Here is a 17,061-nt window from a genome sequence, read left to right as displayed (position 1 = left end):
ATATGATTTTATTGCGTATTAAAATCGTATTTGTAATTAAAATCCATGTTAATTGTCGTTTGTATCTGTATATATTTAGTGATAATCTATTTGACATATTTTTAAAGCGATTATCGACTATTACACACTAATAAATTATTTAATTAATTATTTTTTTGTAATAATAAATTGAATAGTCGTAATTTAGCGCGTTCGGAGGTTTTAGTATATAATGTTATTAAATAAGTTTCGTTTTTTCACCCGATTGACGTGAAAATTATGTTTATGTTTTTGGGTTTATATATAAGTGCACTATATATTTACAGGCTTATTTATATATTATATTTCAGGCCTCGTGTTCAGACACATCTGTCGTTTAACCGATGATAAGTAACACTGAGTTTTCACGTGGTTTCACGCCTGAGGCAACCTCGCGTAACGGTAACGGAGTAACGGATACTCCAAGCCTTCATGTTCAATTTAAGAGCATTTCGTTGCACAGAGTTGTGTTATATACGGACTTTTTTTTATCTGTACACATTATTTTATTTAAAAAATTTAATACACAATAATCATATTAATAATCTAAATATATGTCGTTCATTAATAAATAAAATAAAATAAATAAATGACTAAAACCTAGATAGTTTTAGCAATGGACGTTTCACATATTTAAAAACACGCGCGATATTATTTTGAACCCGTTAAAGCTTCCGACTTTGAAGTCAATACGTCATTCCGGTGGCAAGTTTTTCTTTTTGTACAATAAAATTCCGTCAGGTTTACATTAACCAATTAATAAAAAGGCTTATGTTTAAATTTACTCGAGTTTATAATAAATGTAGTTATTTTTTGTAATAAGCAATGAATGTGAATTGTAGTTAACAAGATTAAGTAGTGAGATTCTTTCTGTTTCTTCTAGCTAGATCCAGATTCTTGTTTACATTTAATTTAATTTTGTAAAATGACGATTGTACGTTCAGGAACATACTCGAGTAAATTATATTTTCATTCTGTTGCTAAATTTGTTTTAGTACATTAGCAGCCTGTAAATTTCCCACTGCTGGGCTAAGGCCTCCTCTCCCTTTGAGGAGGTTTTTGGAGCATATTCCACCACGCTGCTCCAATGCGGGTTGGTGGAATACACATGTGGCAGAATTTCGATGAAATGAGACACATGCAGGTTTCCTCACGATGTTTTCCTTCACCGCCGAGCACGAGATGAATTATTAACACAAATTAAGCACATGAAAATTTAGTGGTGCATGCGGTCGAACCACTGGGCCATCTCGGCTCAATTTGTTTTAATAATATATAAATCTATACACACTTACTTGCAAGTCAATCTTCCAACATGACCAGTATTGGACGCAGATTTGGCCAAGTTTGGTGACGCATCCATTTCAGGTTTAAATTTGACAACTAACATCACATCCTGGCTTGTATCACCACCGATGCCATTATTGACGATACATTGGAAGTTGCCAACGTCTTCTCTTGTCGCTCCTTCGATGGTGAGGTAGCTGGTTTGATTTCTGGGCTCGAATGTTACGGATCTTGATGGTATGTCGTAACCCTTGCGTTGCCATTTGATATGGTCCGATGTTAGCGGATTTCCTGTTCATCAATTTTTTTTTAATTTATTTTCGCGGAAATTTCTTTACAAATGTTTAGAAGAGATTCCATTAATATAGAATCAACAAACATCATTATAACGTTAACTAATATGCAGAAAACATTCTGTAATCAATACGTCGAATTTTTAAAATAGAAAGGAATATCATATTATATTTTCTGAGATCAGAGCAATGATATCGTCGCAATGCCTCTTTAAAGATACTTTTATTATTTTACTTTGATAGTATACAAAACCTCTTTTGTCATTGTCAAAAAAAAAAAACAAACTAATCACTCTACGCTATATAAATATAAGCTGAAGATTAATTTTATAATTCGAAACGTCTATTAAAACTACACAAAGATAACAGTTAAATAAAATATCGTATAATTTTAAAATATTAAAATGATTTAATTCGAAGCACGATCTTTATTAAAATCAAAATAAGATAACAATTTACCCGCGGCTGTGCATGCAAGTACCGCATTCTCGTTCGGATTAGACAATGCATTTTGTGACACTGATTTGATTTCCGCCGGGACTGAAACAAAAAAATAAATTAACTAATATTATAATACTGTTTGTAGAATTATCTCCAGGAGTAATGATATAAAACTAAAAATGTTTACAGGGGCAGAAATCTAGATCATTTTTTAAGTGTTAAACTGTATTAATTATATTTATAACATTATTTTCTTAATTAACAAATAGCACCCGTGCGAAGTCACGACACGACCCGTGATAGGACTGCGAATTTAAGTCAAAAAAATATTTAATTAAAAGTTTTTAAATGTAATAACGTAGACAAACAAAAAATCATAATTATATAATTTCATTATCGTAGTCCCATTAATTTATAATATAAGATTAAAAACAAAATAACTTTTCATAAAACTTTATAACACCTGCAACATTATAAGGCCAATGAACAATATACGACAATGTTACATTGTAACATTTTAAAGCGACTTACAATGTACGTTAACGGTTATGTTGACGGTTGTTGCGCCCTGGGAGTTGACAGCCTCGCAAGTGTATATACCGGCATCGTGACGTGTGAGTCTAGTCATGTTCAACATACTACCCTCGGAAATTATTCTGTCATCTGAAAAAAAAACATTGTGTTTATTTACAAAAAAAAAATGTTGCGGGCTGCACAAGACCGGTCGTTGTGGCGATCTTTGGGGGAAGCCTATGTCCAGCAGTGGACGTCCTTCCGCTGAGAGAGAGAGAGAAAGAGTCCGACCCTATTAACCTCACTGCCCGATGGTCTAGTGGTTAGATTACGTCCGTACGTAATCCTAGCCAAAGACGCAGGTTCAATATTGGTGAAATACCATTGAATTTTGTCTATAAGTGATCTCGTGCTCGGCTCGAATGAAAATATCGTGTTTACTTGTATATGTGGATAAATATCTGCTGTACGTATATTATATACGTTGAACAAGCTGCAGAGCTTCATAAGGAACTGAGGCTTAGGAGTCCAACATATACAGGCTCTTCTATACTTTAATTTATATGGTATATCTGTTATTATTTTATATGTTCAAGAAGAAGAAAAAATCACAGTGAAAAACCCTAAACTTGTTACATTAAACCTTTAAAAGTACTAATAACAGTATGAAAATAACCCACTGTTGGATCAGACCTTTTCCTTTGAGGAGCGGGTTTGGAAATTTCACCAAGCTGTTCCAATGCGAGTGGCAGAATTTCATTCAAATTAGATACATGAAGTCCTCACGATGTTCATCTTATCACCGAGCACGAGATGAATTATAAATACAAATAAAGCGTATGGTGCTTGTCTGGGTTTGAACCCGCAATCATAGGTTAACTTTAACCACTAGACCATCTTGGCTCTTAACCTGTCTCGTAAATCAAATAGTTAGAGGATTTTGCCTGGCATTTGGTCATTAACGAACGCTTACGCATTGAAAAAAGTTATAGGTCCAGGGGGAAACGAACTTATCCCTATGGGCTTAAATAATTTTTATAAAGATAGATATCACATAATGATATCTGAATGTTATTAAAAAGATAACGGGGGTAATTAGTTTAATAATGTCAAAGCTCATTAAATACGAGTTTTGCACAGACCTTAAATTTAAGTTCAATTTCAAAGCGTCCTAAATATATATTTACTTCAAATATTACGAAATTTTCACGTAAGGTACTTTGTTTTAATTATGTCATTATTTGCGTTTCTACTTACTTGAAGTGCTGTACGAAGACGGTGTAATGGGTAGGCCGTCTTTGGTCCAGGTGTAAGCGATGCTGGATGGGTTACCGTCAGCTCGAAGCATGATGACCAAAGGTTCGTTTTCTACCCCGACTGTCGTGTAGGGGGTCGTTTCGTCGAAGATTGGCGCATCTGGAGAAATATTTGGGCGATGTTCATGTCTGATTGGGGGAATGATACTTAAATCTACTTAAATACATAATTAACCCTTACAATAATATATATGTCAATGTTTTTTGACGTAATTCGATCAATATTTCTTGTTTACTTCATGACGATTGATATTTTAATATAATATTATAATAATTGACAAGGTAAATAAATAATTTTTCGTTTATGAAGTCTAACTTAGTTCCCGATTTGTGTATGTTAGTTAAATTAAAATTTTTGATTTTTTGTCATATGTGAAATTATTGGATTTTCTAAAATACCATTGGCTAAATAATCTGTGCATCGTTGGTACAGTTGAACGCTATAAACAAGTCTAACATTGTATTGAAGGCTGAAAATATATGAAATGAAAGAGCTGAAACGAATCCTCCCTGATCATTTGTAAAATATTGTATATATTACTATAAATATATTACTAAAAAGTATCTGAGAAGTAACTTATTTCAATGAAAATTTTAACGTAATATCAAATAAAAGTTTCTCTAAAAAATATAAAATTCAATCAAAAGAAAAGTTCTCATTGATATAACCAGCATCCGGCTTCATTTCACCCGAAGCACAAAATAGCATGAAAAATGAGCCCACAAGCGAGCAAGCCAAGCTACAATGGCTTTCAAACTATAAAAGAAGATTAGCTCACAAAGAACTTTTAATATGACATCATGAGGCTATTTTATGCTTAACTAGCAGCTTCACACGGTTTCTTGTTAATTCAAATCAATATTATTAAGTCGCACACAAGTTAAGTGAGGAGAAGATCATTATTCAATGTCTTTAAGTGTTAATGTAACTCAGTGCCGATAGATGGCGTTAGTTGAATATTTCATATTTCTGAATCGCGCTGGCAAGATATTTATTACTTTGAATATATAGTCTAGAATGAACAACCTTTCGATCAAATGAATTAGTGTTACCATTTAACGCCCGATAATACATATTATTCTTATTGGAATATATCGATGATAAAAATAATTATACACCGTACAGAGATGTATAAATTTGATTGTACATATATAGTTAACCTAGATACTAAACATATTACAGAATATCTTAAAACGTTCAAAGCATTTTTGTCATTAGACAATACAAACCGCTATGTAATGTAATGATTATGTATTCAGGAAGCAGCTTAGTCTTTTGCACTTACTTCTTGGTAGAATCTACAATCAAAATCCTGTGGCAGTTTACATAGCTTTATAATCACTTCGAGCTTAATTGAATAAGGCATGTGCAATTTCATGTGAATTAGTTTAATCTACCTTTTGTTTATAGAGTCAGAAGTGATTTTTAAAGACTTGTGATATACTTCATGTGGTATCTGATTCATATACTTAAACCTGTTATAGTTTTTGTATGCTCATTGTTAATTTAGAACAATAGGAAACTCTAAATAACTTTTCCAGCAATTAGTAGCGTAGGGTTGTCACATTGATCATTAAGGTCAAGTTAAAACCCGATTATATACGACTGTATTTATTTTGATTTTATCACGTAGAAATAAGGAAATATATAGCAATACTATTTTTACGGAAAATTCTATATATAAACCCTCCAACATAAAATAAGGTAAGATAAAATATACGTAACCTTAATATTAACTTTTAATGTTACCTTTAAAAACACAAACATTTACAAAGGCTTTATATAAAATGATTATCCCACAAGAAACGAGTTAAGGCATTTAAAAAGCCACCTTATTATATAGAAGATAGAAGACATAAAAAAAACATTGGCTTACAAAGAACTTTCAGCGTTAATGCATCGTGCACACTGCGCTGCAGCGCTTCATTCACCGCTTGACAAGTATACACAGCGCTGTTTAGGTCCTTCGTGATGTTCAATTTCAGTTCTATAGTGGACACTGTGCCGCCGTGGAGGCCTTTTTTAAGCTGCATCGGGAGACCTGTGGAAGAATTTTACTGGTTAGTAAAGTATTTTTAGTTTTCATTATTGCGTTTGTGTGGTATTTGCTTTCCTTTTTTGTATTGTACGTTTAATTTCATGGTTCCGTTATATGTATATACATCCATTTGCACGCGAAGGCGCGCCTTTTTACGTTAAATTAAATATATTTTTAATGAACTTAACAAATATAATTTAATTTGTATTTTTATGCTGACGCTACGGTTTGTTGTCGCACACACACTAACATGTCTTGTAAGTACGAACATCACTCATACCAATGCATGCTAATAATACTTTAACGTCGAAGCGTGCACCATCGTGAGTAACAGATCTTTATTCGAAATTGATTTGCCGATTATTTAAATTACAGCATTCACATATTCTTTTGGAACATGTTATAAAACTACATAACACTTCCTTTTTTATTTTATCATTTGATAAAATTGGCCATCTTAAGGTGACCTTCGTCCATAAATACTCAGCACTGAAAGAAATATAAACCGTTTCTAACAGCGTCAACGCTACGCGAAATCTCATATTTTCCTCGATTCTAATTACACTGACTCACTCACCCTTCCAACGAGATATACAGACAAGTGTACGGTGATATGTTAAACTAGTTTATGTATGTGTTTAACTTTAACGCAAACTAAACACAAATCAAAATGCAAATAAAAGAGACGTTTTAAAGTCACGTTGCTATTGTTTTGTGAGATCTTGGCTTGTTTCCATATTTTCATAGACATTTTGCTACCGAGAAAAGAAATATTGTTTGGTGGTACCAAACACTATTTCTTTGTTTAACTATTGCAATGGATGATTTTTGTCATATCCATAGAGTTTTTAATGCCGCGTTCGTATAGTGGCTATTATTATTATTGAGTTTGAATTCCGTCACTTACAATCGAATGTAAAAAGGATTTTTCAAGGAATTCTCATCAGCTCGGAATTAGGAAGTTCACTAAGTTAAGTAAGACTGACAAAGCAAGTATTTGGTATTAAGCTAGTTGCTTTAAATTGCCGTTCCAACGAATTAAAGTTCTGTGGGTGTTCTATTTGACTAATACACTTTTTTTTTTATTCTTTAGGTATCGAGCGACGGATGCATCACCTGATGTTAATAACACCGCCTATATAAATTGGCGCTGTAAAATATTAAACGTGAGAAATTTGGAATGCTCCACCAAACTTGGAAGCAGAGTCCTTTGCACCGGTACTTGTACTGGCTCACTCACCCTTCAAAAAACACAATTCTAAGCATTGCTAATTGGCGGTTGAAAATCTGATGAGTAGATGGTACCTCACCTAGATGGACTTGCGCTATTCTTAGAGGTGTTCGGTCAGTCAGTAGCACACATGACTGATGGCAGATTGGGAAGAATATAAATGATATTCTCTATTTTCTACGTTTAGTTGAAAATAATTTCGAAATGTTCGGAACAGTTTTTGTTTTTACCAATTTTACAAATGGTTTATACGATACGAAGTGTCTGCGTATTGACAAATGTGATCATATTCAGAGAGAACATTACCTTGTACAGGAATGCCGTCACGCCACCACGACAACGTAGCCGGTGGGTTACTGGAGGCCGCATCACAGTATAATGTAGCATCGATTCCCGGTTTGAGTTCTTGCGGTTCAGCTCTCACTTTCACGGCTTCCGGTGCAACTAGTGGAATAAAACAAAAGATTATTCAAATTGATCATTTTAATTAATGTTTCTGACGAGGAACAAGCAGTTGCTTCTCGCAGTCAAATTTGTTAAGCCTATTAAGTTGTTAAAGCTTTTGTTCCTTTAGTAGGTTGACTAAGTATGATCAGAATGCGTTACAATATTATACATTTTTATATTACAAATATTTTTGACATATTCAATTTAAATATAGGTAATGACACAAATAGTTATATGATTTAATGATAATTTTACAAGATTAATTAAACTTTAAAGTTACCACCAGTTCGGAATATAGATTCTTCTAGAATCAGAAATAAACTTGTAATAAAACAAGTGAAAAATATTAATCTTCTGTAAGTATTTATTGTATGAACGAAACAATTCAAAGTTGACATTTTGACACACAACGACTTTTGTTTCAAATTAAATTCCAGAAGTTTCGAATTACGAACGTTAGATAAACCCGAGCTAGCTCAATTCCTTCTCGATTTAGGAATAGTTTGAGTTCTATTTGAGTTTAGAACTTAACATTTACATAATAAGTCAACATCGACGTTTAACTGCTTGTAATTCCGTAACATGTCTAAGATTTTTTAATTGATGAGTTCGAAATTCAAAATCGTTTATTCAATACGGATACTAACTAAGCTATAACAAAATAATAAATAAATATTGGACAACATCACATACATTACTCTGATCCCAATGTAAGTAGCTAAAGCACTTGTGTTATTGAAAATCAGTAGTAACGACGGTACCACAAACACCCAGACCCAAGACAACGTAGAAAACTAATGAACTTTTTCTACATCGACTCGGCCGGGAATCGACTCCCGAGACTTCCGAGTGGCGTAGCCATGAAAACCGGTGTACACACTACTCGACCACGGAGGCCGTCGTCGAACTAAGCTATATTTGTTATGAATACTTTTTACGAGTAGTTTTATTTGTTTTTACACGATGAGTTAGCCTGTAAGAGTGTACATTGTAATATTTCTAAGACTTTTATATATATATAAGATATTTTTTAAATCACGTTGTTTTTCCAAATAATAAATGTATGTATATGTATGTATGTAATGTTACTCTTTCTTTCGTTTAAACTATTTTTAAATAACGCCTACTTTGATTAATAAAATCAAATTATCTTCTGACACAGGTTTTACTTCAATTTTTCAATGTTTAAACTAGTGATTTTCAAATACCCTTGTGCTATTAAGGTCATAGAGCTATTAATATACGGAAACCTTAAAACGTGAGTCGAACTCGCGAAATTCTCAATTTCATAGTCTATTAATAAATGAATATTTTACACTTTAGACATACTTCTACAAGAGTTTTGTAACATACTTCTACAAAAGTTTTGTTCTATCCATTCTTTATATTTTTAATAGCTTCTATGTATTAAAAATTTAAATAAGTTAAAAAGTAGCGCTTTATTATAAACCTTGTATAATAATAGTTATTATTTTTTTTTAGTAAAATATTATAATAATTGTATTATTGTGACTTCAAAGCCGTGTAACTATCATTTGTTGTTAACTTCCAGACAGGAGACACAACATACATATATAATTGTATTTAACTAACATGACTGTATTTTTAGATGTTGAAAAAGGGTAACTACTGAGTTTCTTTTTTTTTATAGTTGTAATGGAATAGGCGTTTGTCTTCCATCTCACCTGATGGAAAGTGTAGATGAAGAAGAAGGTGGTACACGCCCATTCAAAAGAAACCTGTTCACTCTACTCTTAAAGGCTCCAGAGTTCAATTCATCACGAAAAATAGACCCAGGCAGGTCGTTCCAAATTTTGGCGACTCTCACCAAAAACGAGCTGTCAAACCGTTTAGTTCGAATTTTGGGTATGTCAACAATGTAATTTTTAAGGATTAAACTTCTTGCCGATTCTTCTCGGTAGAATATTCATTCCGAACCGGTGGTAGCTTTACTTTAAATAATTTGTTAAATGACGATTCAGAAGTGCTTGTAAAAGCCTATTTGAATAAAGTATATTTTGATTTGATTTGATTTGACTGAGCATTCTTATGCTTAATTTATGTTTATTTATTACGTGGAGCTGTTGTGAAACATTCTAAAAATATTTTTACAACGTTTATCCTTTGATAAAAAAATCTATCATGATTAACATTTTATAAGCAGATGATCGTAACACGGGTACATCTTAAACCACATACGGTCAAAGCCGTGGGCAGAAGTTACGATTATAGAATTATGGTTGAAAATATATGATTAAGATCTAAAACAAAAACATTATTGAGCATTATTTTCAATTTATTAAATATTTAAACGTCAAGTGTTTTAATTGAATCAAAGAATGAACAGAAATCTATTATTGAAGTTCGAATTTACTTCTTACGCTTCGTTTAATTTGACAATATATGGTTATATAATAAGCATGCTATTTAAATTCTAATGCTAGACAGACTTCCTTTTCAAAGATGAATGGGTTCGGCGTAGTATAATTCATCACATCGTTACACGGCAGATTGGACGTACATGAATCAGAATTTCATACGTCACATACAGTTTTCCTCGCGATGTTTTTGTTCGCCGTCGAGCATGGATTGTATTCAAAAATTTAGCACTGAAAAATTCACTTGTGCTTGCCAAGGTTTGAATCCACGATCTGTGTATCCATCAGTTATATTCACTCAACGTTAAATTACTTTCAAGGATACACTAACGAAAGATAACATACTTTAGAATAAACATTAACAGCGTTACTTATAAAAATGGGAGCTTGATTAAGCAATGTCGTCTCCTCCCACGAATGTCAAATCAACAATGACAGATAAAGATAAATCTACTAAGCAACGTTTATAAGTGAGGCTTTATATTTAAAAAAAAATAATGTTCTGTGTCGCATAAGTCAAACATGTTAACAAGTAAAAAAAACGTATTTTAAATCATTTTGGATTTTAAGCGCCTGTATAAAATATAGAGCAATTTATCATTTGCAAGTAATTGCTTTTATGTGTAAACAGTATTTTTTGTCAACAGTTAATACATTTTAACATGCTGCTTCTCGGTTTTTCATTTGTTAACGTTTTGTCCAACCCCGGGGTCATAAAGTTATGTTAAATATTTTATGTATAATATATTTATATTTATTTTGGAATTAACTATCTAATGCAAAATATAAGTTAGACTTGTAGATACTGAGTAACTAAAAGGAAAACACGTTCAAACAAACGTATACATAAAAAAAAAAATAAAAACAACAAATATAAACACAAAATACTTTAAATTTCATATAGTTTCGTTGACGAAACTTTGAATTAATTCAATAGAAATCACAGAACATTTCGTATAAGACGGATAACTTACAGTGTACATTAAGAGTGACAGTTTCAAACAACGGGATCTCAGTAGCACTATTCGTCGCCTCGCACCTGTACTGGGCTTGGTTGTCAGTCACATTGGTTAGGATCGATATCTCGGCTGACACAGATTTATCTGTGGTTTTTGTTGTTGAATGTATCTGCAAAATGATGGCTGGTTAAAACGACTGTATATAGAACATATACGTTGAGTTTTTATGAACTTAGAATTAAAATTAAGGAATATCTTTTAAATAAAGATTTTAAAATATCAGGTGATTTAAAAACTCATTCATATGTTTTGAAATTAATATCTATAAGAATATTATGTTATATTATATTCTTAAAAGAAAATTGAGTGATATGTATTATAAATAATATTATAAAATGGACGAGTTTCTCGATTGAATATATGTATTTTTTATTTATCCTCAGATTTTCCTTTTTTTTATTTATAAACCGAAATTGATGACTGGGTTTCAATAAAACTTCTAGGTAGTCCCATCTCAATTCCATTGATTTCGGAGCCGAGTTTTTATTTGAAGCGTATATTTAAGATATTTTTTTTATTTAACTCGACTTACCTTTTTGTCATTCTTAAACCAAGTAAGTGTAGCCAGAGGATTGCCGCCAGATGAAATACATGATAGCTTCTGGACCGTGCCAGCTGATAACGTCGTTCCAGGAATGTAACCTGTGATCATTGGAGCTGATGGCGGATCTGTAAACAAAATAATTTATCAGTTGTTGATAAGACTTTTAAGCTAAGACAGAAGATAGGTTAATTGATAATTACTGCTAAACCTTTGGTGATATAACGTCACATAGTTTGTGGTGAAAGTTAATACGGTAAGGTGTCTTACAGTGTAAAATTCTATAGATACTGGTGACCATTTATTATCAGCAAACTCATAACGAATATAGTATGTATTGGGTATAAAATATGAATAAAAAATGGTTACTTAGGACTCGAATCTTTTACAATGAAAAAGTATATACACATGATAAAAAATTAAAGTATTATTTAATGTAAACAAAAAAATACAATAAAGAGTAAAGAAAATTTATTTAAGGAGCGATTATTACAATCGACCAAACAAACGATGGATGGATTGCGTGAAAGACGATATGGTTAGAAATAATGTTACTTGTGAGATGACGTTCGACAGAGAAGTATGGAAGCACCGACCCCGAGTAAAATTGGGATAAAGGCAGGAGGATGATGAGGATTATTGCAATAGTGTTCTATTCAGTTTCCAATTTGGGTTCCTAAACCTAACACGCTGATTCTCATTGGTACCCTTTATAGTCTGTAAGAAATAATACGACGACGAATAAACAGTAAAAAAAAAAAAACAACAAACGTAAGTACTAAATAATGCACACTCACACAGTCAAACACAAATAAAAATCTAGTTAACAATGAAATATTGTTTTAAAAAAAATATATAACATACTATATTTTTATTCGTATAAAGAATTGTGAATACGGAATAATACTACGTGAGTAAAACGAGCCAATCTTTTGTCCTCAAAATAACTGAAACACGTAAAATGCGAAATACAATTTAATCTGAAATATAAATTTTATAACGTACGACTACGACACGACATATTTATATCGATATTAATAATTTCGTTCAGGTCTACGATAGATCCCATCGAAATCTACCCACAATTATAGATCGTATAAATATAATGATTTTTAGTCGACAACGTACATATCTCGAGATATTTCGATATTAAGTCAATAAAATTCAATGACATGACAGTTCAAAGGGCGGCCATGTTTGACGTTTACGGGTTCGTTCAGAAAGCTGCGTAAAGAAAGATTTTATTGTTAGTTTACACTACCTAAATAGAAAACATAGATGTTCGATAAACATAACGGCTACAAAAAATAAAAGTAAATGAAGACCACGAAGCCATCATCTAGTATTAAATAATCATGAACAGTAGTTGTATGTTTATATCCATAATATTGGTAGAAGAAATTTTAATGGCAAAGCCAGACAAGGGGATGAGCCGAATTTATATATCTTATGATTATGTACTTTTCAGGTGGTCCGGAATCATTTGCCTGTATTGTAACAGATCAGAGTCGAGCATTAAATAACTGAGTGAGAATATTTAAATGAATGATTTGTAGTATCGATCATTGTATTGTAAAAACAACGGCTGTAAGCGAATGCTGAAAATCGATTTTGAAATTTTTATAATACAGGCGAATGCTGCCGGTGAGAGACCTTAGGTGAAGCTTTTGTCAAGTTTATTTATTACAAATAAATAACCTTACAGAAGCTTATAGAAGCTTATAGAACCCTATAGAAGAATCTGCGGTACAAACCGACGATAGTTTAACAATAAATTAAATCTCATAACAATATTCGGAACTGCTTACACTGAACCTGCTTGGATAATAAATCTTTGGATTATATTGTTATGTACTGTACTGTTTATATACGAATACAGAGTAATTCTATTTAATAAAACAGCAAAATAAATAATTAATTACTTCAAAAGGATAACTTAGTCAGGTTTAATTCTTACTGAGGGGAAGATACCTTAAGAAGAACGGTTGGAACTGCTATCACGATGACTAACCACTGAGCACGAGATATAAAAAACTTAAACTAACTTAGTGATGCTTACGCTGGTGCGTTATGGGTCGCAGGCGTGACATTTTACTCACTAAGCCACATCGACTTTTGATTTTAGGCTGTATATCTAAGTTCTGAACGGGTAATAATATATAATAATTACATTTCGAATATCTGGCACTTGCCTAAAATTTAATTTAAAAAGAAAAAAATAAAATTTCGAATCTCAGCTTCGATTAATAATTCCGCTAACGATATCTGAATAATATATATTTAAAAACCTATTTATATCGACGAACCTTTTAATCTTAAAAAAAGGTTATCATTTATAAGGATATTCTAAAATTAATTTATTACAGTTATATGTAGGAAAAATAAGGAGCATATTATTATTGTAATTAAATTAAGGCTTTCAAGTGTCACCGGAAGTGGATTTTATATTCCGAATACACAGTCCAATTTATTCTGAGTGATTTTAAGTTTTTTTTTCGTGTTTCTGCGTCCTCTTATGTTTAGTTCCATGTAATTGTATACACAGTATATAATAATAATCTCTTTAACAAGATCTTCTCAGTTAAGTTTCGAAAGCTACTCACTAATCGTAGTATGAATATTTATTTATATGAATATTCAATTATGATTAAGATGTTTGATAAAGATTATTTATGATTGTGTTATGTTTAATGATGACCTCCGTAGTTGAGTAGGGTGTACACCGGTTTTCATGGGTACGCCACTCCGAGGTCCCGGGTTCGATTCCCGGCCCAGTCGATGTAGAAAAAGTTCATTAATTTTCTATATTGTCTTGGGTCTGGGTGTATGTGGTACCGTCGTTACTTCTGATTTTCCATAACACAAGTGCTTTAGCTACTTACATTGGGATCAGAGTAATGTATGTGATGTTGTCCAATATTTATTTATTTATTTATGATGATGTGTTTTGATTTTGGTAACGGCGGTCATTCCCAAAGCTAATACAGAACCCAGTATAGAGCACAAGTTTGTGCGTAAACTCCAACTCCGATGTGAGTGCCGTAAGAGATACGGCACAGGAACTTAATTTTTTTTTTAAAGTCAAATAATAATACCTCAAAGCTTACAGCCTACTATGGCTATTAAAACAACGAGGTAGTCAATTAAATATACAATAATATTATGAATACATTATATGCGCTTTATAGAAATATATGCAATAATATAAATTGTTGCGAAACCAATTCCAATATATTATCATCTATCATTAGGCGCAGCATGTCTTCTTCTTCCATAATTCTCTGTCGGACGTCATCTCACTAGTAACATTCTTTCTAACCATATCGTCTTTCACACAATCCATCCATCGTTCCTTTGGTCGTCCCCTACCTCTATATCCATCCACATCCATTTTCAAAACCTTTCTCACAACATGGTCCTCATTCCTCCGCATAACATGCCCATACCAAGACAGCCGGTTTCCAGATAGCTTCTCTGTTACCGGTGCCACTTTCAAACTTCCTCTTATGTACTCATTCCTTACTCTATCCAATATATTAATTCTTCATAAATAGTAATTTGCTTACATATCGAATTCAAACCTTCCAATTCCTAAGAACCGAAGATTGCGGGTTCGAACCCGGGTATATATCACTGAATTTTCATGATATTCTACACCCAAATAACAGTACTTTGTATTGTTGTGTTCCGGTTAGAACGGTGAGTGAGCCAGTGTGATCACAGGCACAAGGGACGTAACATCTTGGTTCCCAAGGTTGGTGGCGCATAGGTGATGTAAGGAATGGTTAATTTTTCTTACAACGCCTTTGTCTATGGGCGGTGGTGACCACTTACCATCAGGTGGCCCATATGCTCGTCCGCCAATCAATTACAAAAAAAAAAAAATATTGCTAAATACATATAATCTATTTTTATCGGATCATCTGCCCAAGCACAAAACCATCTCATTGAAAGGAGTCCTCAACCCAGCATCACTGCATTAACAGACTTTACTCATTCTTATTTGTCCACAAAATACTAATTATATTTATATCGAATTAAAGCCATCCTTTTGTTAGTGAATAGATATTTTCGACCTAAAATTTATAATTGAAATAATCAAATCGTAATCCTTTGATACACTATTAATATATTCATATACCCTTTTAATATAAAGATTAACAAACTAATCCGATTAGCGAGACAACTGTAACGAGATAATTAGTATAAGTGAATAAGCAAACGATCGTTATATTCAATTACGTTGGGGTAAAGTTGGTTACCAATGAACGACATATTATTGAGACAAAAAATCTGCGCTGAGAGCCGAGATCATCACCGATGATTTTGGGTTCAAACCAAGCGCCAATGTATTTTCATGTGCTCAATTTGTGTTTATAATTCATCTAGTGCTCGGCGGTGATGGAAAACATCGTGAGGAAACCTGCGTGTGTCTAATTTCATTCATTCTGACACATATGTATTCCACCGCATTGGCGCTGAATTGGAATATGCTCCGAGCCTTCTTCTCGAAGGGAGAGGAGGCCTCAGCCCAGGAGTGGGAAATTTACAGACTGCTAATGCTAAATCTGCGCCTTATGATAAATTATAGCAAGTTGTATATTTGTGAAATGTCTATTATAAATTAATTATATTTGCAATATCTTTATTACGAAAGATGTTTATTCATATTTATTTTCCGAGTGATAATTCGTCTAGCTTTTATATACAATATTAAGTATAAATGTACGAATACATTGTTATTGTTTACTATTAAGATGAACTACAGTTAACCTCAAAAAATAAGGTCTTCATATTATCACAATGATACAAACAAAACCAGGCGTTGGCTAAAATTACAAACTTATTGAGTTACAATCTATGTAAACCATAAAAACCGAAACCAATTAAATTAAAATTTATTACTTTTGTTCTGTTTATATATATACGTCCTTGTATGATTACTCACAAAATATTATTTCCTTTGTACAATATTTGATTTAATTTAACGAAACAAATTTAGCATTTTTGTTAGCGGTTTTCAATGGTGAGAGTACTAGAACTACAGTCACAAGGGACATAACATCTTAGTTCCCAAGATCAGGGGTGCATTAACGGCGGAAGGAATGGTGTAATATTTCTTATAGCGTCAATGTCTCTGAATGTACTACATATATACAATTAACTACTGTTTTCAGGTTTGTTAAGAAACAATGACCACTACATCTTATATAAAGATTTAAAATTATATTCTACGAATAGTTTATTTTTAATACTTTAAAGTAAATGGTCAATTACACGCTGTCACCCCAAATTTTCTTCGTAGGAATGAAATGAGATTATTTTAATGTCTGTCGCTAGTCTGCAGTCTGCCTTAGGCTGGATTGTTTCCATTACTATAATTACAATGGAAGCAGACTCAACATTCAAATTATGTTTGTTTAAAACCTTATTTAATCTAATACGGCTCGGGTTATTTGTTTGTTCTTTTCCCTTGGATGTTATTTATGCAAGAATTAAATTAAAGTTTCGAGCCTAAACATTTTAAAACTCAACATA

General features: G+C 32.4%; 1 protein-coding gene across 3 annotated transcripts in view; it reads right to left on the bottom strand.

The window, feature by feature from the left end:
• The window catches only part of LOC113404892 (nephrin), a 238,106-nt gene that overhangs the window by 13,201 nt on the left and 207,844 nt on the right, over positions 1-17,061 (bottom strand). For all 3 annotated transcript variants that reach the window (XM_064219262.1, XM_064219261.1, XM_026645963.2), the window contains exons 12-19: positions 11,515-11,651; positions 10,938-11,091; positions 7,445-7,582; positions 5,746-5,910; positions 3,810-3,968; positions 2,571-2,702; positions 2,058-2,138; positions 1,314-1,596 (exon numbers count right to left, since the gene is read on the bottom strand). In XM_064219262.1, the coding sequence (XP_064075332.1) occupies positions 1,314-1,596; positions 2,058-2,138; positions 2,571-2,702; positions 3,810-3,968; positions 5,746-5,910; positions 7,445-7,582; positions 10,938-11,091; positions 11,515-11,651 (1,249 nt within the window). The remainder of the gene's footprint in view (positions 1-1,313; positions 1,597-2,057; positions 2,139-2,570; positions 2,703-3,809; positions 3,969-5,745; positions 5,911-7,444; positions 7,583-10,937; positions 11,092-11,514; positions 11,652-17,061) is intronic.

This window comes from Vanessa tameamea, chromosome 27 (assembly GCF_037043105.1).
Source record: "Vanessa tameamea isolate UH-Manoa-2023 chromosome 27, ilVanTame1 primary haplotype, whole genome shotgun sequence".
Classification (NCBI taxonomy): Eukaryota; Metazoa; Arthropoda; class Insecta; order Lepidoptera; family Nymphalidae; genus Vanessa; species Vanessa tameamea.
Note: the sequence above shows the minus strand (reverse complement) of the source record. Positions and strands in the feature narration are given on the sequence as shown.